This window comes from Saimiri boliviensis, chromosome 13 (genome assembly GCF_048565385.1).
Source record: "Saimiri boliviensis isolate mSaiBol1 chromosome 13, mSaiBol1.pri, whole genome shotgun sequence".
NCBI lineage: Eukaryota > Metazoa > Chordata > Mammalia > Primates > Cebidae > Saimiri > Saimiri boliviensis.
The window spans coordinates 45,915,494-45,941,473 of NC_133461.1; the positions used below are offsets into that span (position 1 = coordinate 45,915,494).

The 25,980-nt window shown below is 40.1% G+C and overlaps 1 protein-coding gene across 1 annotated transcript in view; it reads right to left on the reverse strand.

The window, feature by feature from the left end:
* Positions 1 to 763: 763 nt before the first annotated feature.
* RNF125 (ring finger protein 125) overlaps positions 764 to 25,980 on the reverse strand; it is a 50,247-nt gene continuing 25,030 nt past the window's right edge. Inside the window, exons 3-6 of the mRNA XM_003924752.3 lie at positions 25,283 to 25,377; positions 21,218 to 21,308; positions 6,032 to 6,139; positions 764 to 3,121 (exon numbers count right to left, since the gene is read on the reverse strand). Of these exons, the coding sequence (XP_003924801.1) occupies positions 3,035 to 3,121; positions 6,032 to 6,139; positions 21,218 to 21,308; positions 25,283 to 25,377 (381 nt within the window). The 3' untranslated portion in view covers positions 764 to 3,034. The remainder of the gene's footprint in view (positions 3,122 to 6,031; positions 6,140 to 21,217; positions 21,309 to 25,282; positions 25,378 to 25,980) is intronic.

Genomic DNA, 25,980 nt, shown 5'->3' on the forward strand with positions numbered 1-25,980 from the left:
TTGTTGCTTTTTAGCAGCTGTGAAAAGCAAACTTAAAACTGATATCTAAAAGGGAGGATATGAGGTCCATTACATTTCATTCAGCTTTACATATTCCCAAATATTTGTACTGGATGGGAAAACTGTAACAAGACCTTTAAAAAGTTACGATAACTTACAGAAAATTTTGGGCACCATGATTATGACTATGCTTATATGTACGGAACAAAGAAGTTTATAAATGATTACAATTAAAAAGCTAACTGTAGTCAAACAACATTTTATCCTCAGGAGTTGATATCACTCATTTCATGGCTACTTTGCTTCCTTTCAAGATGGAGATAGTAATTTATGTCCTGGATTCATAATTAAAGGGTCAGATATGAGAAACAGTCAGAGCCATCAAATAAAAACTGGGGGCACGCCAGGCCAGGTGGCTCACACCTGTAATCCCAGTTCTTTGGGAGGCCGAGGCAGGCAGATCACAATATCAAGAGATCGAGGCCATCCTGGCCAACATGGTGAAACTCTGCCTCTACTAAAAATACAAAAATTAGCTGGGCGTGGTGGTACATGCCTATAGTCCCAGCTACTTGGGAGGCTGAGGCAGAAGAATCACCTGAACCCAGGAGATGGACGTTGCAGTGAGCCGAGAATGTGCCATTGAACTCCAACCTGAGCAAAAAGAGAAAGACTCTGTCTCAAAAAAAAAAAAAAAAAAAAAAAAAAAGGGAGAGAATGGAAAAAGCAAATTAAAAACTTTTTAATTGTTTCAATTACCATATTGGTGTGGTTCTATTTGTATTGTTATTCTGAGACAGTTGCAAGTGTAGGGTAAATAAAAGAAATGAGTAATTGTGGGATGTTTTTATTCTATCATGCCCCGTGTTCTTCAAAACCAGGACTCCCAATAAAGAAGAATAGAGATATAGTTGTAACAAAACCATTAGATAAAAATTCTGTAGGTTGGGCACGGTGGCTCACACCTGTAATCCCAGCACTTTGGGAGGCTGAGGTGGGTGGATCATGAGGTCAAGAGTTTGAGACCAGCCTGGCTATCATGGTGAAACCCTGTCTCTACTAAAAATATAAAAAATAACTGGGTGCGGTGGCACACACCTGTAATCCCAGCACTTTGAGAGGCTGAGGCTGGTGGATCACCTGAGGTCAGGAGTTCGAGACCAGCCTGACCAATATGGTGAAACCCCCTCTCTACTAAAAATTCAAAAATTAGCCAGGCGTGGTGTATGCACCTGTAGTCCCAGCTACTTGGGAGGCTGAGACAGGAGAATTGCTTGAACTGGGGAGGCGGAGGTTGCAGTGAGTTGAGATCCTACCACTGCACTATAGCCTGGGCAACAAAGTGAGACTCTGCCTCAAAAAAAAAAAAAAAAAAAAAAGAGAGAGAGAGAAAGAAAAAGAAACAACACACCATGACTTATAGTCTTGCCAAAAGGACTGAACCTGAGTCTTCTCATATTCAATGTGCCTGAATCTGAGCCATTTGTCAATATCCAGAGGACAAGGGAATGTGCTCAGCTGTGCCTTCAATGTGAAATCAGCAAAATACAGATTATGGGAAACTCTATAGGTCCTAAGGTCAGGCAGTTTCTTCCCCAGGTAAATTTTAAAGAGCCAGAAAGAAGGAGGAACTTACAGATTTAAAAAGAGATGTAAAATAAAATATACATCTAATAACAAATTTAAATTCATAATACTAAAATATAGAGGTGCATTTAGGTGTTACAGCAGTAATCAAGTGCAACAAATGATTACTATTGAAGTCAGTCTAGTGGTTACTTTTGTGGGGTTGTAATTGTGACTGGATACAAAAAGTACATGTGGAGTGAGTGGCTTAGTCCTAAAAGAGTATTTCCTTATAATAATGCATTCAGCTATAAATTTTGTGTCTGGTTTTCAGTACTTTTATTTTATAAATTTTTAAAATGTTACAATCAAAAAAGAAATCAAAGCCCTTAGGGTTTCCTATATACTATAAAGTATGGATGCAAATACTTCTGTAAATATCATCTGATGGTTCTTAAGAAATTGCCTGTATTATAGAAATATTTCTAAATAGCTACAAATATTTGAAAAATACTAAATTCTTATGTATGCATAGTTATAAAAAGTCAAAGAATTAAGTACACTTTTTTAACACAAAATTAATTTTGTTACAGTATTATGTAATACAATTTAGTTAAATGGACTTTCTTTCTTTCTTTCTTCTTCTTTTTTTTTTTTTTTTTTTTTTTGAGACAGAGTCTAGCTCTGTCACCCAGGCTGGAGTTCAGTGGTGCAATCTTGGCTCACTGCAACCTCTGCCTTCTGGGTTTAAGAGATTCTCCTGCCTCAGCCTCCCAAGTAGGTGAAATTACAGGTGCCCCACACCACACCCAGCTAATTTTTTTATTTTTAATAGAGACGGAGTTTCACTGTGTTGGCCAGGCTGGTCACAAACTCCTGACCTCATGATCCACCCACGTCGGCCTCCAAAGTGCTGGGATTACAAGCATGAGCCATGGTGCCCAGCCTAAATGGACTTTCTTGACTTCCAAAGTTTTCCTTTCTAACTCCCATACAAGATTATTAATGTTATTCTATTAGAGATTAGAACAAGAGCCTTAGAGCAGAGTTCGTATTTCTTTGAATGTCTGCACTTTGTTTCACTCTTCTTTTTTTTACATAGAACAAAGATTAGTTACCGTGCCTAACCATGATGGGAATTATTAATATGTAGCGTTAGACACCGAATGTTATATAATCTGCAAACCAAGATCCTCCACCCACTTCCCTACCCTGTGTCTTTTCCATATAATAATGACTGATGTAGACAATTTTTGGTTGTTAAATGTGTAAAAATCTCAAGAACATAAAACAGATTTAAACCATCAAAATTAAAGCAGTTTTAAAATGCACTATAACAATAAACATGGACAAACGTCTAACTGTCTTGTTCATTTTTGTCCATCAAGCATTGATAACTTCCAACTTGTTCAAGCAGCATCTTAAATGGTGCGATTCAGTGGTCCCTTTTCCCTTCCTTTTGATAAAATTATGTGGTGTTTGAGTGATTGACATATTCAAGAAGTGACCGATCTAAGACTCTTCGGATAAGAGCTTCCTCAATTATATTAAAATCCTACAATAAAGAAAAATAATTAGAAATATTCAGATTCAATAGTATTTCAGAAACTGAAGGATGAAGGTCAAGGCAACATCCTCATTTTGCAGGGAACTGAAGTTAGGAGACTTGCCCGAGGTTCCACAGAGCCTGTCATAGAACCCAGGACTTTTGCTTTGGAAGGCTAATGAATTTTCGACTTCACTTTGCTGTCTATCTATTAACTAGTTACTGTTATACCAGAAAGTCTTGATTGGAAATTTGAAGTTTTTATCTGATGTAAATAGAAGTTTTTAGTCAACATTACAAATCCTGGTCAGAGTGTTGTGTTCCACACAAACCTGTAAAATGGAGCAAAGTTCAGGCATCCCCACAGGCTACACCAATGCCAGCAGTACTACTGAATAGCTATTTTAGAAGAAAATGTTAAAAACAAAACTTTCTCCTTGCCTCTCTATGTGTCAAAGTGGAATTCAGAACTGATGTCAGCACATTCTATAAGTAAAAAAAAAAAAAAGCCATTAAGAATACTATCCTCTGCAATCCCTCTCCTCTTCCGTAATAAGAAAAAGAGATCTCTATTCAAAGTCCATTCTGCAACATAAAAACAAACAAACAAAAAAAACACCCCACAAAAATCCAAAAAGCCATACAGCACAGTAGAGCACAAGGTTTGGTCTTGATATTGGCTTGTTCTTAGGTGATTTAGTATCTGAACTTCAGATACTTCAGTTAAATTAAGATAAAAATACAGTGTTCACTTTTCACAGAAGTTGCTGCAAGGAATGAAATGTGATATGTACATAGAGTGCTTAGCTTAGTAGCCCAGTAAGCAAAAAAATAAAAACAAAGAACACTACTTCAGGCTCACTTTCATACCCAAGAATATAGCTGTGAGTGGCTGGAAAGTATTCTTATCAAAGTGGCTTTGTCCTGACTAGCTCTGGATCATGTTTTGTCTGAAAGATCTTGAGAATAGACTGAACATGATTAGCCAGAAGAGGCATAAAATCCAACTGGCTTTTAGAACATCTCATAGAGCTAAGATAAAAGGAAGCCTCTTTGTATTACCAGAGAGAACACAAAGACCAGAACCAAGTTCTGTTGAGGCCTCTGTGCTGTACAGGCCACAAAAGACATGCTTAGAGATATGGAGAGGAGAATTTAAAGCTTCTCTCATGTTCCTTGTTCAGTTCCTCAAGTGGTCCTAACAATTCCACTCCCATCCCATCTCCAACTTGCCTAACATCTGCTCCTGAACTATACAAATCTCTTTATATACATTAGCTCATTTAATCCTCAAAAGAGTTTTGGGAGTAGGTGCTTTTAATCTCCTCCCTTAACCAGTGGACAAATTGAGTTTCCTCTGAATACCTTCTACAAGGTCACACAGGTGACAGAGTTATTGCTTAAAACTAGTTTAGAGTCCAGATATGGTGGCTCAAGCCTGTAATCCCAGCACTTTGAGAGGCTGGGGAGGGCAGATCACGAAGTCAGGAGTTCAAGACCAGCCTGGCCAACATGGTGAAACCCTGTCTCTACCAAAAATACAAAAAAATTAGCTGGGCGTAGTGGTGCAAACCTATAAAGGTAGCACCCTGCTACTCAGGAGGTTGAGGCAGGAGAATTGTTGAACCCAGGAGGCAGAAGTTGCAGTGAGCAGAGATCAGGCCACTGCACTTCAGCCTTGATGACAGAGCAAGACTCTGTCAAGGGGAAAAAGAAAAAAAAAAAAAAACTAGTTTAGAAACAGAGGTCCCGGCATCCTATCTGGATAATAATAATAGGCAGATAGAAAACATGGAGAAAATTCTTAAATGATGATTTCCAATCATTACTAAATTTTATCTTGAAATTGCATTTCACTTTTTATGTAATTTCATCTCAGCTAATAAGCTCTCGATTTAATAATAATTATTACTATGTATAGGAAGAGTCTAGAGTAAAAACTAATTTAAAAACTAAGTCTGGCCGGGCACGGTGGCTCAGGTCTATAATCCCAGCACTTTGAGAGGCTGAGGTCAGGAGTTCGAGACCAGCCTGGCCAAATGGTGAAACCCCTTCCCTACTAAAAATACAGAAAAATGCACCATGTGGTGGTACATGTCTGTAATTCCAGCTATTTGGGAGGCTGAGGTAGGAGAATTGCTTAAACCTGGGAGGCGGAAGTTACAGTGAGCCAAGATTGTGCCATTGCACTCTAGCCTGGGCGACAGAGTGAGACTCTGTCTCAAAAAAACAAAAAACAAAAAAATAAGTCTGACGCTTTGTTACACAACTATTGCGATTTTCTAAATTTAGAAAATTGCAATGAAAGTAACCTCATCTAGGATCCAGGGAAAAGATTCCTTTTTTTTTTTTTTTTTCTGAGATGAAATCTCACTCTGTCACCCAGGCTGAATTGCAGTGGTGCGATCTTGGCTCACTACAACCTCCGCATCCCTGGTTCAAGGGATTCTGCTGCTTCAGTCTTCCAAGTAGTTGGGACTACAGGTGTGTGCCACCATGCCCAACTAATTTTTTGTATTTTTAGTAGAGATGGGGTTTCACCATGTCAGCCAGGGTAGTCTCCATCTCTTGATCTGATGATCTGCCCGCCTCGGGCAGATCCCAAAGTGCTGGGATTACACGCGTGAGCCACTGCGCCCAGCCTAATTTTTTTATTTTTAGTAGAGACAGGATTTCACCATGTTGGCCAGTCTGGTCTCAAACTCTTGACCTTAAGTCCCAAAGTGTTAGGATTACAGGCGTGAGCCACTGTGCTGGGCCAAAACATTCTATTTTCATGATTTCCTACTTAAGGCTAAAACTCAACACGCTAACTACATACACATTATTTCTTCTATAATTTTATTCACTTGGATTAGAAAGGTAAGCTCAACACAGACACCATAAAAACATAATGTAAAAATAAGAAAATATACTTACTATGAAATCATCATAAAACAAAGTGTGACTAACTTGCAGATGTCTTATTAAACTGCCACTGAAGCTGGCTGGATTCTCATCAGGTATTAAACGGCAAAGTGGACAGAACTGGAAACAAAAAAGACCAGGGGTTCAAGAAAGAATTTAAAATAATTATTAGTGTCAAAATTTAAAGCAACAGGTAACCATTCAGTAACTCTCAACTTTATTAATCCATTAGCCACACCTCAGTATTATGTAACATCAAAGTAACATTAAGCAAATAAAATTACATTATTTCTTCATATGCATATATAACAATATAACTGTTTGTTTCATAGTCATCAATTTATTATTTAAACAATATTACAGTTATTAGATATATCATAATTTACTTAGTTTGCCTACCTCTTGGAACACTTGTATGTGGGTATTTTGTTATCACAATTGAGAATAACTATTGTGTTTACCTTTTGGGATTAGTTACTTAGGAGAAATGGCCAGAAATGGCAATTACCAGGTCAACAGTTATGAACATTGGCCAGGAGTGGTGGCTTGCGCCTGTAATCTCAGCACTTTGGGAGGCCAATGCAGGTGGATTACTTGAGGCCAGGAGTTCAAGACTAGCATAACCAACATGGTGAAACCCCGTTTCTACTAAAAATCCAAAAATTAGTCGGATGTGGTGGCACATACCTGTTATCCCAAATACTTGGGAGGCTGAGACAGGAGGATTGATTTAAAAAAAGATTTTACCAGGTGTTGCCTGTACTTGTATTTGTGTGTGTGTGTGTGTGTGTGTGTGTGTGTGTGTGTGTGTATGTGTGAGATACAGTTTGGAAATTTGTACCTGCCCAAATCTCAGGTTGAAATGGTGGCTCAGGTCTGTCATCCCAGCACTTTGGGAGGCAGATCACTTGAGACCAGGAGTTTGTGACCAGCCTGGCCAACATGGTGAAGCCCCGTCTTCACTAAAAAAAAAAAAAAAAAAAAAAAATTAGCCGAGTATGGTGGCAGGCAACTGTAATCCCAGCTACTCGGGCGGCTGAGGCATCAGCTCTGTCTCAGAAAAAAAAAAAAAAAAAAAAAAAGGAAAAAGATTTCACCAGGTTTTGCCTGTACTCATATTTTCTCTCTCTCTCTCTCTCTCTCTCTCTCTCTCTCTCTCTCTCTCTCTCTGTCTCTGTTTGTGTGTGTGTGTGCGTGCGTGTGTGTGTGTGTGTGTGTGTGATACATAGTTTGGAAATTTGTCCCCACCCAAATCTCATGTTGAAAGTAATCTCAGGGCTCAGTGGCTCAGGCCTGTCATCCCAGCACTTTGGGAGGAGGATCACTTGAGGTCAGGAGCTTGTGACTAGCCTGGCCAACATGACGAAACCTATCTCCACTAAAAAGACAAAAAAAAATTAGCTGGGCATGGTGGTGCATGCCTGTAGTCTCAGCTACTCCAGAGGTTGAGGCAGGAGAATGGCTTGAACCTGGGAGGCGGAGGTTGCAGTGAGCCAAGATCATGCCACTGCACTCTGGCCTGGATGACAGATCGAGACTCTTGTCTAAAAAAAAAAAAAAAAAGGACCTAGATGAATTAAAAAAAAAAAAAAAAGATACAGACCCATTCTGTCACTACAAAAGAAGCCAGTGTGTTGCTATCCTTTATTTCCTTCTCTCTCCCTAACCTCTGATCCATTCCTCGTATTATTATTTGACTATTTCAAGAAGCTTATATAAATAGAATTATATAATATTTAACCTTTTGAGATTGGCTTTTTCCATTGAGCATGACTTTGAGATCCATCTAAGTTGCTGGGTGTATCAATAGCTCCCTCCTTATCACTGAGTAATATTTCATGGTGTGGATGTCCCACCATCTGCTTATCCATCTCGTTTTTATTTTTTATTTTTATTTATCTTATTTATTTATTTATTTTTGAGATGGAGTTTCGCTCGTTACCCAGGCTGGAGTGCGATGGCGCGATCTCGGCTCACCGCAACCTCCACCTCCTGGGTTCAGGCAATTCTCCTGCCTCAGCCTCCTGTGTAGCTGGGATTACATGCATGCACCACCATGCCCAGCTAATTTTTGTATTTTTAGTAGAGACGGGGTTTCACCATGTTGACCAGGATGGTCTCGATCTCTTGACCTCGTGATCCACCCGCCTCGGCCTCCCAGAGTGCTGGGATTACAGGCGTGAGCCACCGCACCCGGCTATCCGTCTAGTTTTTAAAGGGCATTTGGGTTGTTTCCAGTTTTTGGTTGTTACAGATAAAGCTGCAAGAAATATTTGTGTGTAAATGTTTGTGTAAACATAAATTTTCATTTCTCTAGGATAAATTTTCAGGAATGTGATTGCTTGGTTATATGATAAGTATATGTTTAACTTTGTAAAAAACTGCTAAACTGTTTTCCAGAGTGGCAGTACTATTTTACATTCTCACCAGCAATGTATGAATTATTTCGTTTTTCCTTATTTTCCCCAACATTTGGTATTGTCCAGATTTTTTTATGTTAGCCATTTTGATAAACGTATAGTGGTATTTCACCATGGTTTTAATTTGCACTTCCATGATGGTTAATATAAATAACTCTTTGTAACTCTTTTTTTTTTTTTTTTTGAGATGGAGTCTCACTCTGTCTCCCAGGCTGGAGTGCAATGGCGCAATCTCGGCTCACTGCAACCTCCAGCCCCCTGGTTCAAGCGATTCTCCTACCTCAGCCTCCTGAGTAGCTGGGACTTCAGGTGTGTCCCACTGTACCCAGCTAATTTTTTTTTTATTTTTAGTAGAGACGGGGTTTCACCATGTTGGCCAGGATGGTCTCAATATTCTGACCTCATGATCCACCCACCTCAGCCTCCCGAAATGCTGGGATTACAGGCATGAGCCACAGCGCCTGGCAGCAGATGCTTTCAATAGTATACCAAGTGCCATATTCAAGACGTGAACAGACAACTGTTCAAGACTTGTAAAGAGAATTACTAATTTTGCCCAGGGGTTTGGAAAGGCTTCAGCAGAGTTGCCAGTAACTGAAGTGGGTCTTGAAGAATGAGCCAGCCAGGCCAGCAGGGAGGACCATCACAGCAGAGGAATCAATGAAGGAAAAGGCAGTAAATCCCAAAAGAAAAAGGCCTGCTGAGGGCAATAGAAAAAGCTCACTGTAACTGGAGGTAGGGCAAGTTGAGGAAGTGGTGGGGGATGAGCTTGGAATATAAGTTGGGACCTGCTCCGTATTTATTCAAGCACCTGCCATGGTTTCAGTAGACTTGATGCAAAGAGTCAGAGGTACAGAGATGCCAATTACCTCGATCTCTACTATTAAGGAGCTGATTCAAGTCTAGTGAAGAAGATAAATACAGAAAACCTGGAATTTTAAGCAAAGAAGTTTTGTGTTTTGTTTCATTTTGTTTTTGAGACAGGATCTCACTTTGTTGTCCAGGCTGGTCTTGGACCCCCAGACTCCAGCGATTCTCCCGCCTCAGCCTCCTGAGTAGTTAGGATTACAGGTGCAAGCCATTGTGCCCAGCTTGAGTTTTTGTTGTTAGTCTGACATTAATAGGGAACGAATGGAGTCTTCAGTCTCTGGTGCACATAAAATTTAATTGTGTGACTAAAGACACATCTGTCAGAAGGACATTGCAAAACAATGGGCTGAAGTCTGTACTAGTGGAAATACTTCTTTTGTTACTTAAATTGGGAGATTCAACCTGAGGGAGGAGAGAGTAAGAATAGGAAGGAGAAAGAAATCGTAGGCGACAGACAGACTGATGGTTACCTAAGTACCTAAGTGTTGACCTACACTCAATTACTCAGTGTTGTCAATTTCTTTTCTTTTTCTTTTTTTTTTAATATACAGAGTGTTGCTCTGTTGCCCGGGCTGGAGTGCAGTGGTGCAGTCTCGGCTCACTACAACCTCCGCCTTCTGGGTTCAAGTGATTCTCCTGCCTCAGCTTCCTCAGTAGCTGGGAATACAGGCACCTGCCACCACCCCTGGCTAATTGTTTGTATTTTTAGTAGGAATGGGGTTTCACCATGTTGGCCAGGCTGGTCTCAAACTCCTGACCTCGTGATCTGCCTGCCTGGGCCTCCCAAAGTGCTGGGATTACAGGTGTGAGCCACTATGTCTGGCCTAATGTTGTCTATTTCTTCTTCTTTTTTTTTTTTAACTTTTTTTATTATTTTTTAAAAAACAGGGTTTCACCATGTTGGTCAGGCTGGTCTTGAACTCCCAACCTCAAGTGATCCACCCATCTCGGCCTCCAAAGTGCTTGGATTACAGACGTGAGCCACCACGCCCGGCCTAATGTTGTCTATTTCTTAACATCAGCTCATCCTTTATTACTTGTCTCTACTCAATGCTCTTATATTAAGAGTCAACAACTGCACTGTGTACATTCAAAAGATGCTGACTTCATCTCTCTATAGACTTTTTCTAATGGTGAATGCAGTGGGCAGATAATAGCTATCATATTAGAAGCTACTACCAACTTCAGATAATTGAAAACTGTTTCTAAGATTAGCCTCCCACTTACCATACATGGTGATATTATCATGTCCTGATGCTCCCACCAAATCCCCCAATGACGACAGGTCTTTAGTGGATGAGCTTATAGCTCATTCACTGTGCAAGCCCGTGTGTCAGAGATGGGACATCTGCCTAGGCAAAGATTTCTGGAGTAACACCCCATAAGAAGAAGCAACCAAAGGAAAAATGGACAAATGGAGTCACATCAAAAAGTTTCAGCACAGCAAAGGAAATAATCAATAAAGTGAAGAGCAACCCACAGAGTGTGAGGAAATATTTGCAAACTCCTCATCTGACAAGGGATTAATAACCAGAACATATAAAGAGCTCAAACAACTCTACAGGAAAAGAAATTAATTATCCAATTTTAAAATGGGCAAAAGATTTAAATAGATCTTTCTCAAAAGAAGACATACAAATGGAAAATAGGCCTATGAAAAAGTGCTCAGCATCATTGATGATCAGAGAAATGCAAATCAAAACTACAATAAGATATCATTTTGCCACAGATAAAATGGTTTGTATGCAAAAGTCAGGCAATAAACAAACGCTGAGGAGGATGTGAAGAAAAGGAAACATTCATACGTGGGTGGTAGGAATAAAAATTAGTACAACCACTATGGGGAAGAGTTTGGAGATTCCTCAAAAAAACTGAAAATCAAACTATCATACGATCCAGCAATCCCACCACAAGGTATAGACCCAAAAGAAAGGTAACCAATATATTCCAGAAATATATGCACTCCCATTTTTATTGCCGTACTATTAAGAATAGTCAGGATTTGGAAGAAATCTAAGTGTCCAGCAACAGATAAGTGAATAAAGAAAACGTGGTACATATGCACAATGGAGTACTATTTAGTCATAAAAACGAATGAGATTTTGTCATTTGGAATAACATGGATGGAAGTGGAGGACATTATGTTACATGAAATAAGCCTAGTACAGAAAGACCAACTTCACATGTCCTCATTTATTTGTGGGAGCTAAAAATTAAATCTATTGAACTCATGGAGATAGAGGGTACAACGATGGTTACCAGAGCCTGGGAAGGGTAGCTGGGCTTGGGGGAAGTGGGCATGGTTACACAAATATAGTTAGACAGAATGTATAAGATTTCGCATTTTATAGCACAGCAGGGTGCTGACAGTCAATAATAATGTATTGTACATTTAAAAATAAGAGTATAAGCCAGGCACGGGTGGCTCACGCCTGTAATTCCAGCACTTTGGGAGGCCAAGGTGGGTGGATCAAGGTCAGGAGTTCAAGATCAGCCTGACCAATGTGGAGAAACCCTGTCTCTACTAAAAATACAAAACTTAGCTGGGCATGGTGGTGTGCACCTGTAGTCCCAGCTACTCAGGAGACTGAGGCAGGAGAATTGCTTGAACCCAGGAGGCAGAAGTTGCAGTGAGCTGAGATTGCACCATTGCATTCCAGCCTGGGCAGCAAGAGTGAAACTCCATCTCAGGAAAAAAAAAAAAGTCATTTGGAGTTCTATTTTCCTATTTTAATCATAAAAAAGCTAGTACAGTGCTAAATAATGGGCAGTATGAATAATATTCAATTATCTAGCATAATGGTTGATGTTTCCTCTGTTCTGTATTCACTGACCATTCTTGGAGCGCTGTGTTCTATTTTAAGTGCTGAGTAAGGGAAACATGAATAAACCGCAATAGACACAGAAGGGAAATTAAGATGTTGAAAGGTCTAGAAATAAAATCCTTGTATTAACTGGGTTACCATTCTAGAAAACTTCAAGCACTCACACAGTAAGTCATTTATCACCTTGAGAGGGAGGCTGCATTATGTCATCTCTGAGGACCTTTTTCTCTACGCTGTGTAAAAACTTTTATTTGCTCAATACTATAAACAGCCCAAGTATATTGTAGAATAGAAATGCTGTTATATGTCTATTATGTATAAGCTTGGGGAAAAGAGGTGAGGGAGAATGTAATTTTTTGCTATGTAAAAAAATCACTGTTGGCATGAAGCCAAGGGCATTGAGTTTCTATTACACCAGTTCTTATCCTTCCACTGTAATCCATGAGAATTGGAAAAACTTCCCACTCCTTTTGCTTTTTTTTTTTTTTTTTTTTTTTTTTTTGAGATGGAGTTTCACTCTTGTTGCCCAAGCTGGAGTGCAATGGTACAATCTCAGCTCACTGCAACCTCCGCCTGCTGAGTTCAAGCGATTCTCCTGCCTTAGCCTCCAGAGAAGCTGGAATTACAGGCATGCACCACCACGTCTGACCATTTCTTTCGTATTTATAGTAGAGACTGGTTTTCTCCATGTTGGTCAGGCTGGTCTTGAACTCCTGACCTCAGGTGATCTGCCCACCTTGGCCTCCCAAAGTGCTGGGATTACAGGCGTGAGCCACTGTGCCAGTCCAGTTCTTTTGCTCTTTAGTCATGTGAGTCATTTTCTCAGAGCTTTGTAGGAAAATTTTAGAACAGTCTAGATGTACAAGGAGTCAGTACCTAAAGTCTGTTCACTTTACAGAAAGTCTATGAAATCTCTCCTTCTTCCTATATGATCCACTTACTTTCTTTTTATTTTTATTTTTTTAAGAGATAGGGTTTCACCATCTTGGCCAGGCTGGTCTTGAACTCCTGACCTCATGATCCACCCATGTCAGCCTCCCAAAGTGCTGGGATTATAGGCATGAGCCACTGCGCCCGGCCACTTGCTTTCATTTTCAGGAATAGTGAAGAGAGTAAGAGTCCTTACAAATTTCAGGGGGAAAAAAAGCCCTACATGATGTTAAAAAAAAAAAAAAAAAAAAAAAAAAAGTGTCTTTCACAAAAGCAGACAGAAAGAATAATAAATTTCTTAAGTTTCTTAAAATTAAGACTTACAAATATTTTTTAATTTTTCTCTTAATAATCCCCACAATCCCCAAGTGTCAAGGGAGAGACCGGGTATAGGTAATTGAATCATGGGGCAGTTTCCCCCATGCTGTTCTCATGATAGTGAGTTCTCACAACATCTGATGGTTTTGTAAGTGTTTGGTAGTTCCTCCTGCATTCATTCTCTCTGCTTGTGAAAAAGGTGCCTTGCTTCCTCTTTGTCTTCTGTCATAATTCTTGAGGCCACCCCAGCCATGTGAGTCAATTAAACAATTCCTGCGGCCACCCCAGTACTGAGTCAATTAAATCTCTTTCCTCTCTAAATTACCCAGTTCTGGGCAGTTCTTTATAGCAGTGTGAGAACAAACTAATACAGGGAGCAAGACGTTGGAACAGTAAAAACAAAATAAGAATAACTTAGTCTAATTCTTTTGTTTGCTTTTTAGAGACATGGTCTCCTTTTGTTTCCCAGGCTAGAGTGCAGTGTTACCATCATAGTTCACTGCAGCCTCAAACTCCTGGGCTAAAGGGATCTTTCCACCTCAGCCTTCCTAGTAGCTGGGATTACAGGTGTGCACCACCATGTCCAGCTAATTTTGTTGTTGTTGTTGTAGAGATAGAGTCTTGCTCTGTTGCCCAGGCTGGCCTCAAACTCATGGGCTCAAACAATCCTCCCACCTTGATCTCCCAAAGTGCTGGGATTATAGGTGTGAGCCATTGCACGTATCCTAAATTCTTGCTATGTTAGCTTGCATAAGATTTGGCATATAATGGAAGTTCAAATTCAATTTTTCATATCTAAAGTAGGAATAAAATATATACTTTGGGCCAGGCATGGTGGCTCATGCCTGTAATCACAGCACTTAGGGATGCCAAGGCCAGTGGATCCCCAGAGGTCGGGAGTTTGAGACCAACCGAACCAACATGGGGAAATCCTGTCTCTACTAAAACTACAAAATTAGCAAGGTGTGATGGAACGTGCCTGTAATCCCCGCAACTCAGGAGAATTGCTTGAACCCAGGAGGTGGAGATTGCAGTGAGCCGAGACACAGAAATGGATTTGATACTGCTTCATGGCTACATGGAGTCAAATATCCCATCTCCTTGCTAATCTTACTGAACTGGTTCTTACCAGGGTTTTCAAAAAGATACCCCACCCTTATCCCATTAAAAATAAAGGTAATATTACTGACAGATCATAATCAACAGGGTAGATGGCTTTCCAGTTCTCCTATTTTTTTTTTTTAAGACGGGGTTTTACTCCCATTACCCAGGCTGGAGTGCAATGATGCGATCTGGGCTCACTGCAGCCTCAACCTCCTGCACTCAAGTGATCCTCCTGCCTCCTACAGGCTCACACCACTGTGCCCAGCTAATTTTTTGTATCTTTTTCTAGAGACAGGATTTCACCATGTTGGCCAGGCTGGTCTCAAACTCCTGATCTCCTGACTACAAGTAAACCGTCTGCGTTGGCCTCCCAAAGTGCTGGCATTACAGGCATGAACCACCATACCTAGCCAGTTCTCCTAATCTTGATAGTTTTTCCCCATTTTTGTATTGTTACAAGGAATCCCTAAAAGAACATCATACTCACTACAAGTCTGACAGCCCTCACTGTGAATGCCATATATTTTCTGTTATAAAACTTGAATTCCATTTCTAAAGTCTGTACATGGCTGATTTAATATTTAATAGAAAATAAATGTATCAGAACTTAATTTTTTTCTGGTGCCCTTTTCTTAGGTTCTAATAGTATAGATGCATGAACACCATACTTTACTGCTGAGTTGCGAAATACAATGTATGCAATCTAATATCAGTGATCCTTAGTGAACAGCATGTTCTATCAAGTTTTTCTGAAGTCAGAAGATGAATTCTAGAAGTACAAGTGTAAAAGAGCTGGAAGACAGTGGGCTCATGCTACAGCCATCCCAAGATGCAAAGGATTCAGTCCTTAGGAATTTCCGTGATAATAGACACTCCACTCTATCAGTGACTTAGATTAAACTCCACAGCAACTCAGCTGATTATAGAACACTTTTGATATGATGGCAAGTGCCAGTTGAGGAGGTAATTAAAGGTTACTCAATCAAATACCCAAAGGGAAAAAAAGGAATATGCACTGAAAATATTCACTGGCAAATACGTAATTAAAATCGAGGTACAAGATTGCATACCTAATTTAATAGGAGTCTGAAAGCCTATCTATTGGAGATTTTTCTTCCTTCCAGAATTATTATGCACATAGACCTCCACTGTCGTGTCAAGTCACAGATATTCTACGTACTCATGGAAATTAACTGCTATGGGGAGGAGTAGCGCAGGATGTAGTCACCACAGTTTACACTTCAAACTGAAAGTCCTGTCTCTTCCTTAAGGAATGAGCCCCCAGCGTAGTAGAAAATACAGAACTCATTGGAACCTTTGAATCAGGGCGAATAGAATCATGTCTTTCTTTACTATCCTTTTTCCATATCACTACATCCTGCTATGTGCTAGGCACTCTGCCAAGAACTGGGCATGCAATGCTGAACGAAGGACTTAGATCCCATGACTCCATAGGCCTCATAAATTAGAGGGAGAGACAGACATGAAATGAATATGCAATTATAAGTTGTGGTAAAGACTGAAAAATAGAGGGGAGAAAAGCAAAAGCTGAAATTAATTTGACTGCTAGGGAGGACTTCTTTGAGGAAGTAAAATTTAAGCTAAGCTCTGAAGGATAAGTAAGAGCCCACTAGTGAAAGAAAGAGCACTTTGAGGCCGAGCATGGTGGCTCATGCCTATAATCCTAGAGCTTTGGGAGGCCGAGGCAGGTGGATTGCTTGAGCTCAGGAGTTCAAAACCAGCCTGGACAACATGATGGCAAAACCCCATCGTCTCTTCAAAAAGAAAAAGCACTCTGGACAGAGAGAATAGCTGGAGAGCATGGTTCTTGCTAAAACATCTTCCCTTTACAGAATAAAATACCACATTTCTCTCCAAAGGGGTCTCATTAATATTATTTATCTACATTTAAGTAAAAAGAAAAAAGTGGTCTCATAATTCAATCTGAAGCATGCTGTTTGTGTCATCTGCCTCCTTTGAGTCTAATATTCCAGAAATAGAATTATTTTTTTAAAAAATGACTGAGCTTAGTGGCCATTTTTCATGCTCAATGCTTTCAGAAGCCGAGGTAGGAGGATCGCTTGAAGCCAGAAATTTGAGATCAGCCTCGGCAACATAGTGAGATCTTATCTCTACCAAAAAAAAAAAAAAGAATTATCCTGGTGTGGTGGTGCATACCTGTAGTCTCAGCTACTTGGGAGGCTGAGATGAGGATCACTTGACCTCAGGAGTTCAAGGTTACAGTGAGCTATTACTGCACCAGTGCAGTCCGGCCTGGGTGACAGAGTGAGACCCTGTCTCCAAATATTTAAAAATGGCACAATATAACAATATAGTTACTGCCCGACAAAAAGGAGCTACTGGCTCTTAAGGCTGCATATAAGAAAAGTCAAAATCCCCTGATGTTTTTAACAGCTATGTCATTCTTGAACAGCTCATAAAGAAAAGATTGGTTATCTTGTGGTTCGATCTCTGAACTATCTAATTATTTTTGGAAGTGAGAAGAATCATTTGCCCAAATCTCTAACTGCCAGAAAACCTCTTACGTGAGTAAGTCACTGATCTTATCTGCTTGCAAAACCAATAATCCAGTCCTTTAAAGCAGTAATTCCTGGTTAACTTCAACACCCATCCAGAAACAGCATTTGACTCAGCCCTCCTTGCCCATACCACATATCTGTCCCTGCCTTTTCTTAACCATGGGGTAAATCATGACTTCTAGTGGCTCTAGGTCCTTCAGAATGACATGGTCTTGAGCTTCTGCTCAAGAGTGAAACACTAACACAGGACACCTGAAGGTCTTCTGTTCCAGTTACTACCTGTAGCCCTAGGTTGTTACAGGACCTTGGATTTCTGAACAACCTGCTCCTGTTTCAAATCCATGACAGCATCCTGGTCTTTGTGGTGAAAATCACTTTACTTCCCCATCCTCCTTCTCCCCACTACCCTCGGACTCACACCACCAACCCACGTGCGTTCTCTAACTGTGAGAGTACATCACTTCCTCTGAGAAATCTTCTCTAGGCCTAATTTTACAGAATTGAAAAAGTGTAGTGAGCCTCCACTATCACCACCACCCTCTTCTATTTATGGAGTGACCACCAGGTAACAGAATGCTTACTTTATTCTATGCCTAACTCATTTACTACCTATAAAAAAGGCATGAATGTCATCACTATCCCCATTTTACAAATGATGAAACAGTGGCAGAGAATTTAGTAGACTTCCTGGGATTAGAACCAAGTCTATCCCCTTTATTTTTTATTTATTTTTTAAATTGCTTATGTATGTTGTCTTAGCCTATCCCCTTTAAAGACTAGGATTTAACTACAAAATTCCATAGGCAATCGATCCCACCATTCCCAAATTGTTTCTCTGCTTAGGTCAGCTGTGTTCAATGACCTTGAAGACCTATAAAATCATGAAGGACCTAGCTTCCTGGGCCACTTTCAATTTGGACCAAACTGAGCAGCACGTGGACTGCATTTCTACTGGAGCAGGTACACAGTACCACAGAACTGACCAGTATGTGGCCTACCCCAGATTGCTGCTTAGAAGCAGCCTAAGACCACAGTCCAGAGTGCCTGGCATTCTTCCAGCCAGAGCAGCACCTTATGTACTAATGGTCAGGGTTCAACCTTCTTCATAGAGTTGCTAGAAGACAAAGTACTTAGAACTCAGTAAACTCAGTGATAGTCACTATCATTCCATCCTTATGCTTTCTTCTAACTTCCTCTAGCTCCCTAGGGTCCTATTGTGAAGCAACTCTTTAGCCCAGTTCCTCCTACAGAGCAACTTGAGCAGGAAAGGCCCATGAGCATCTCCTCTGCTCCTTCAACACCTAACAAGCTCCTACGTACCATTTCAATTGCCAAATCCCTAGGCCATTAGGAACAGTAACAATGCTCTCTCCATGCTTTTCTCTTGAACTTGCTATAGACCACAGGGGTTTCCCACACACCCTGGAGCTAGATTACTGTATTCAAATTCTGTCTTTGTTACTTACCAGCTGTATGATCTTGTATGACAGACTTAACCTCTCTGAGCCTGTATATCATTTTTAAAATGGGGATAATCATCAAGCCTATCTCATAGAATTGCTGTGAGAGGATTTCCTGTGTCTCTACCTTTTTTTTTTTTGAGATGGACTTTTGCTCTTATTGACCAGGCTAGAGAGCAATGGCGCAATCTCAGCTCACTGCAACTGCCGCCTCCCAGGTTCAAGTGATTCTCCTGCCTCAGTCTCCCAAGTAGCTGGGATTACATGTGCCCCCTCACCATGCTCAGCTAACATTTTTTTTGTATATTTAGTAGAGATGGGGGTTTCACCATGTTGGTCAGGCTGGTCTCGAACTCCTGACCTCAGGTGATCCACCCGCCTTGTCCTCCCAAAGTGCTGGGATTACAGGTGTGAGCCACTGTGCCTGGCTTGACACAGGTTCTTGTTCTGTCGCCCAGGCTGGAGTACAGTGGCACAATCTTGGTTCCCTGTAACCTCTGTCCCCTCAAGCTCAAGCAATCCTCCCACCTCAGCCTCCCAAGTAGCTGGGACTGAAGGTGCATGCAACCATGGCTTTCTAATTTTTGTATTTTTAGTAGTAGAGATGGGGTTTCACCATGTTGGCCAGGTAGGTCTCAAACTCCTGGCCTCAAGAAATCGTTCCACCTTGTCCTCCCAAAGTGCTGGATTACAGGTGTGGGCCACCGCATCCGGCTGTATTCATCTTTCCATCTCTTTATTCTCTATCATCTATCTCTTATCTATCTATCTACCTGTCTAATATACTTATATTTCAATCTCATCCACTTTCTGAAAGGATTTTATGGAAAAAAACCCTAAAACTAAAAAACCCCTAAAAACTCATATAAAAAACACACACACACACACATTTGTGTATATAGTACATAAAACTACATATCACATAAAATAATCTTCAAAGTATCATTTTATATTTGTTGACCCAAGGTAAGTTAAAAATAAATGTTCCCAATTATGGTCAGATTAAGGTAAAAGTGGTTTACTCACAGAGTAAACCAAATATAAATTGACTCAGAACTTTTTGGAAAGCACTTTAAAAGTACATTTCAAGAGGTATTAAAAAATCTCCAGCCAGGCGCGGTGGCTCATGCCTGTAATCCTAGCACTTTGGGAGGCTGAGGTGGGTGGATCACCTGAGGTCAGGAGTTCAAGACCAGCCTGGCCATCATGGTGAAACCCCATCTTTAAAAAAAAAAAAAAAAAAAAAAAATCTCCAGCCAAGCACAGTGGCTCATGCCTATAATCCCTGCACTTTGAGAGGCCAAGAGGGGTGGATCACCTGAGGTCAGGAGTTCGAGACCAGCCTGGCCAACATGATGAAACCCCTTCTTTACTAAAAATACAAAAAATTAGCTGGATGTGTTGGCACCCAACTATAATCCCAGCTATTGAGGAGGCTGAGGAAGGAGAATTGCTTGAACCTAAGAGGAGGAGGTTGCAGTGAGCTGAGATCGTGCCATTGCACTCTAGCCTGGGCAACAAGAATGAAACTCCATCTCAAAATTAAATAAATAAAAATAAAAAATAAAAATAATAAAAAATAAATAAAAGTAAAATAAATAGCTTAAGTAAACGATAATGTATCCACTTTGCCTTACCTCACAACTATACCAAAATGAAAATTATAAAAGCCACTCTGCAAGGAAGAACTAAAATGCCACACTGAAAAGAAAAAAGCAGCATTCACAATGAATCTAGGAAATGATGAGCAATATGTACATTTACTATGCAAACATATGGATAAATATTAACTATCAATAAAACAACACATTAATGAAGATGAATGACTACTTTTTGATTCCAGTATATTGTCATAATAACACTATTTGCATTATTTTAAAATGTCTGAAACTTAGGCTGTAACCATAGTTAGTGTACTAAACTTAGATCTTTTTTTGAGACAGGGTCTTGCTCTGTTTTACAGGCTGGAGTGCAGTGGTGCCATCTTGGCTCACTGCAACCTCCGCCTCCCAGGTTCAAGCAATTATTCCACCTCAGTCCCTAGTAGCTGGGATTACAGGCGCCCACCAATGCACCCAGCTAATTTTTGTATTTTTAGTAGACATGGGGTTTCACCATACTGCCCAGGCTGGTAAACTTACATCTTAACTGTGCATTCTGGATCATTTTGGTTGATTATGCCCATGATTACCTGTTAGAGATAATGTGTAACTTCATAAATGAGTGATTGCACATTAGTCATTTTTATCAGTTTCAACAACACTTTTTTTTTCTTTATTTTTGAGACAGAGTTTTGCTGTGCTCCGTTGCCCAGGCTGGAGTGTGGTGGTGCGATCTCGGCTCACTGCAACCTCCACCTCCCAGGTTCAAGTGATTCTCCTGCCTCAGCCTCCCTAGTAGCTGGGACTACAGGCATGTGCCACCACATCCGGCTAATTTTTGGTATTTTTAGTAGAGACCAGGTTTTACTGTGTTAGGCAGAATGGTCTCGATCTCCTGACCCCATGATGCACCTGCCTCAGCTTCCCAAAGTGCTGGGATTACAGGCATGAGCCACCACCCCCCGCACAACTCAACACTTTCACATACTGTAAACAGTCACAGAGTTACCATAACCTTAACATAAATTATTATCCTTATAATGTATCTATAAATAAAAATCTATTAAATGGCTTTTCTAATGTGTCCGGGATTCAGACATTGCTGTAACGCATGTAACAAAAATCCTTACCACAGGCCTTCGTTCAGATCTGTGATGAGTAATACAATGATCCAGCAAGCTGTCTTCATCCAGTTCCCTCTGACAAAAGGGACATACACACCTGGAAATAACAGAATACAAATATTACTAAAATGGTTGGCCACTAGATAGTAGTCACTTTTTTTTTTTCTTTTTTATTTTTCTTGAGACATTGTCTTGCTCTGGGGCGCAGGCTGGAGTGTAGTGGTGCAGGCTGGAGTGTAGTGGTGCAATTTTGGCTCACTGCAACCTCAACCTCCCAAGTTCAAGGAATCCTCCTGCCTCAGCCTCCCAAGTAGCTAGGATTACAGGCCCTCACCACCACACCAGGCTAATCTTTGTATTTTTAGTAGAGACAGGATTTCGCCATGTTGGCCAGGCTAGTCTGGAATTCCTGGCCTCGGGAGATCCACCCACCTTAGCCTCCCAAAGTGCTGGGATTATAGGCATGAGCCACCACATCCAGCCCATAGTATTCACTTAACTAAAGATTAAAAAACAGAATGTAGGGGGGGGGATATAGTCTCTAGACCTATTTGTTTATCTGATTTGACAGTGTTTTTCCTAACCTAATAACACTGTTGGTGCCTACATTTTTTTCTCATGAGAAATGTAAATATGTGTCCTCACAGGGACAGGGCAGAAAAACATGACAGTACACATGAAACAAATTATTCTCTTTGGGAGAGAAGTGCAATCTGAGCATGCATTAACTGAGAAACTGAGGATTGCAGCACACAATTGTCTTTAGATTACCTTTTTCTTCTTCCCTTTCCAAATTCACATAACATTTAGATGGGGTGTTATTTGTTTTCCAACTTCACTAGCATATAACTACATGCGTCAACCTATATTGTTAGTTTCCAGTGAAGAATGAAAAGTGACCTGCAGTCTGGGCAAGATAGGTGAAGGCCATAATCTCGGAACTTTGGGAGGCCAAGGTGGGCAGATTGCTCGAGCTCAGGAGTTTGAGACCAGCCTGGGCAACATGGTGAAACCTCTATTAAAAGTACAAAAAATTAGCGTGGCAGCACACGCCTGTGGTCTGAGCTACTCGGGAGGCTGAAACAAGAGGATCACTTGAGCCCAGGAAGTGGAGGTCACAGTGAGCTGAGATTGCACCATTGCAATCCAGCCTGGGTGGCAGAGCAAGACACCCTCTCAGGATAAAAAAAAAAAAGAAAAGAAAAGAAAAAGAAAAGTGACCTGCAGCTACTTTGTTAAATCCTTATGTACACTTAGGAATATTTGTCCCTTATCTGTGCTGTCCAAGATGTGTCCACTGGGCACTTGAAATGTGGCTAGTCCAAATTCAGATATACGGACAGGTGCAGTGGCCCATGCCTGTAATCCCAGCACTTTGGGAAGCTGAGGTGGGTGGATCACCTGAGGTCAGGCGTTTGAGACCAGCCTGGCCAACATGGTGAAATCCCTTCTCTACTAAAAATACAAAATTAGGCCGGGCGCGGTGGCTCAAGCCTGTAATCCCAGCACTTTGGGAGGCCGAGGCGGGTGGATCACAAGGTCAAGAGATCGAGACCATCCTGGTCAACATGGTGAAACCCCGTCTCTACTAAAAATACAAAAAATTAGCTGGGCATGGTGACGTATGCCTGTAATCCCAGCTACTCAGGAGGCTGAGGCAGGAGAATTGCCGGAACCCGGGAGGCGGAGGTTGCGGTGAGCCGAGATCGCGCCATTGCACTCCAGCCTGGGTAACAAGAGTGAAACTCTGCCTCAAAAAAAAAAAAAAAAAAAAAAAAATACAAAATTAGCCGGGCATGGTGGCAGGTGCCTGTAATCCCAGCTACTCAGGATGCTGAGGCAGGAGAATCACTTGAACCTGGGAGGTGGAGGTTGTAGTGAGCTGGAAGCGTACCATTGCACTCCAGCCTGGGCAACAAGAGTGAAATTCTGTCTCAAAAAACAAACAAACAAAAAAAATGGATACACTGGATGTATAATATACACATTGAATTTTGAGTGTTTAGTGTAAAGAGAAAAAAAATGTAAAATAGCTTAATAATTTTAATACCAATTACATGTCCAAATGATAATATTCTGGCAATATTAGGTTGGATGAAATATACTGAAAGGTAATTTAAATTTTATTTTCTTATTTTTTTAAATGTCGCTACTAGAAAATTTATAATTACATGTGATTAACATTAGATTTCTATTGGACAATACTGCCTTAAGTTCTTAGGGACAATACGGAGTCCTGGAGTTGTTTGCTCACTTTCTGTTACAGATGTAGCTTACTGTCCCCCAGAACTTGTTCTCTGGACAAGCTCCATGTGTAAGAATTTTTAAAATTTGAATTATGTGGTAAATTCTTCTGTAAAGCAAATATTTTTATCAGAAATGCAAATACTAATTTATCTCATAAAACTGATTAATCAATAACCCTCCCCATTTTCTATTATTTTAATTATTTACTATTTAATTCCAATCAGTAGAAGAAATTAGGATTCAAATTAGCTTTCACATATTTTTAAATTTTCATAAGAGCTGTCAGCCTTGCAATCAAACCCATACACTTTCTCAACCTATTTGTAATCCTTCCTTCCTATTAGTCATTGTGGTCAATATAACAGGATTCATACACTGTTTATAGCTAAAATACTCATTTAAAATTTATAATATCAGGGTATAAAGCTAATCTTAGAATAACAGGCACTTTTGCAAGGCATTCTCTAGTAAAGCAAAAGGAATAGGGTGATTGTTTAGACTTTTAGGTTTAGAAATGTAAGCTATATTTTGAGTATATTTTCTAAAAATGAGCAGAGCTAACATTTTTCTTTGAGAGTGAGAGATTATACCCAAACTGAATCCCAGTATTGGATGCATGAATTACGGATTAATACAGATTAAGGCAGATTAATGGCTGGAAGGACATCAACCTATGCTAGAGAGCACAAATCACTTTATTTGGTTAATAGGGGCAGATTACAAACTTTAGAATTACTCTGATGCAGCTAAATTACTTTTCTCATCAAGAGAGTAATGACCTAGATTTCTTTCTTTCTTCCTTTCTTCCTTCCTTTCTTTCTTTCTTTTCTTCTTTTTCTTTTTCCTTCCTTCCTTCCTTCCTTCCTTCCTTCCTTCCTTCCTTCCTTCTCTCTCTCTCTCTCTCTCTCTTTCTTTTTTTCTTTTTTGAGACAGAGTCTTGCTCTGCCACCCAGTCTGGAGTACAGCGGCCAGATCTCAGCTCACTGTAGCCTCTGCCTCCCTGGATCAAGGAAGTCATGTGCCTCAGCCTCTGGAATAGCTGGAATTACAGGTGTGCCTCACCACGCCCAGCTATGTTTTGTATTTTTAATAGGGATGGGGCTTTGCCATGTTGCCCAGCCTGGTCTCAAACTCCTGACCTCAAGTGATCTGCCTGCCTCAGCCTCCCAAAGTGCTGGAATTACAGATGTGAGCCACTGTGCCCTGCCAGTGTTTTTTTTTTTTTCCTTTTTTTTTTTTAAGAATAAAATAGTTAATGATCAATATCCTCTATTAAGTTTTCCAGCTACCTACATCCTTCCCCTACCCCCACCCCCATACAAGATTACTCATCAAAAAGGCAAAGAATTCAGGATGTCTACCCAGCCTGTTTTCCTCTTATATACTAAGATGCTGCTGTCTATCTTCTAAAGAGAAACAAGCAAAATGATAAGGAATGAGCTGGTGAAATGAGCAGTGGTCACAGAAGATGGATCATCTCAAACAAGACCTACTTCAGGAATCTATCAGAAAACAAAGACTAGCAGAAATGTAACAGTTCTGCATTCTATTTCTGGACCTGTGTTAACACAAACTTTTTGAGGAAGTTGCCCCAATCTCTCCAACGTGTGGTTGGTTTCCCTCAAGAAATTTTTAGAGTAGAGAGTGCAAAATTCTTTGACAATGATTGCTATCAAAAAATGATAATCAGTACCAGATATTACCGTTAAGAACCTAAACAAATATGTAAATATTTTCATAATAAGAATGTTAAAGTTTCTAGCTCATTAAATTATTTATAAATATATCAATTTTGGCATTAATCTATATTGTATTCAAACAAACCTTGCTGCTGTCTCCCCAAGCTCTTGCAGTGGTCCATACATATCTATGTACTTCTGACAAGTCCGAATATGTGCCCTCATTTCACTGAGGCAAACCTATATAAAAACAAATTCAAAATAAACTCACTGTTTAAAAAGGGGGCTCAATGAAAGCTTATGCAATCCAGTCTTGTAACTTTCAAATAAGGTCGTATTGTGAGATCAATTGACTAAATAGATGCATTCATGACACCAGCATCACCAAAAGTTAAGGCATTATCCAGAATAATACTATTTTCAATTTCTCCAACACTTAGAAGACCCAACTGTTAAGTTCTTGAATTTGGTTTTTCTTAAAAGCATATACAATTTTAAAAGTAGATAGATGTGTAGTAACTCAGATTTACTTCTTTTGCATGCCATTACATAAACAGGTTTTAGAAAGAAGGAAGTGAGGGGAAAAAAACGGGTGAAGAAAAAGAGCACAAGAGGGAGGAAAGAAGAAACAATTTAAGATGGAAAAAGACAGAAAAAAGAAATGGAGAGATAAGAAGAATAAATGGATAAATTTTAGAGGTGGCCATAATAAGTTAAATGAAACACTGTGCCTTAGGGAAAGATATAAATAGCATGGTTTTATAGCACACCCAATAATATGACATGAATTCACAATACACAGTATACTTAGTGGTGCCATTAAGAGCAAACATAAAAGACAGC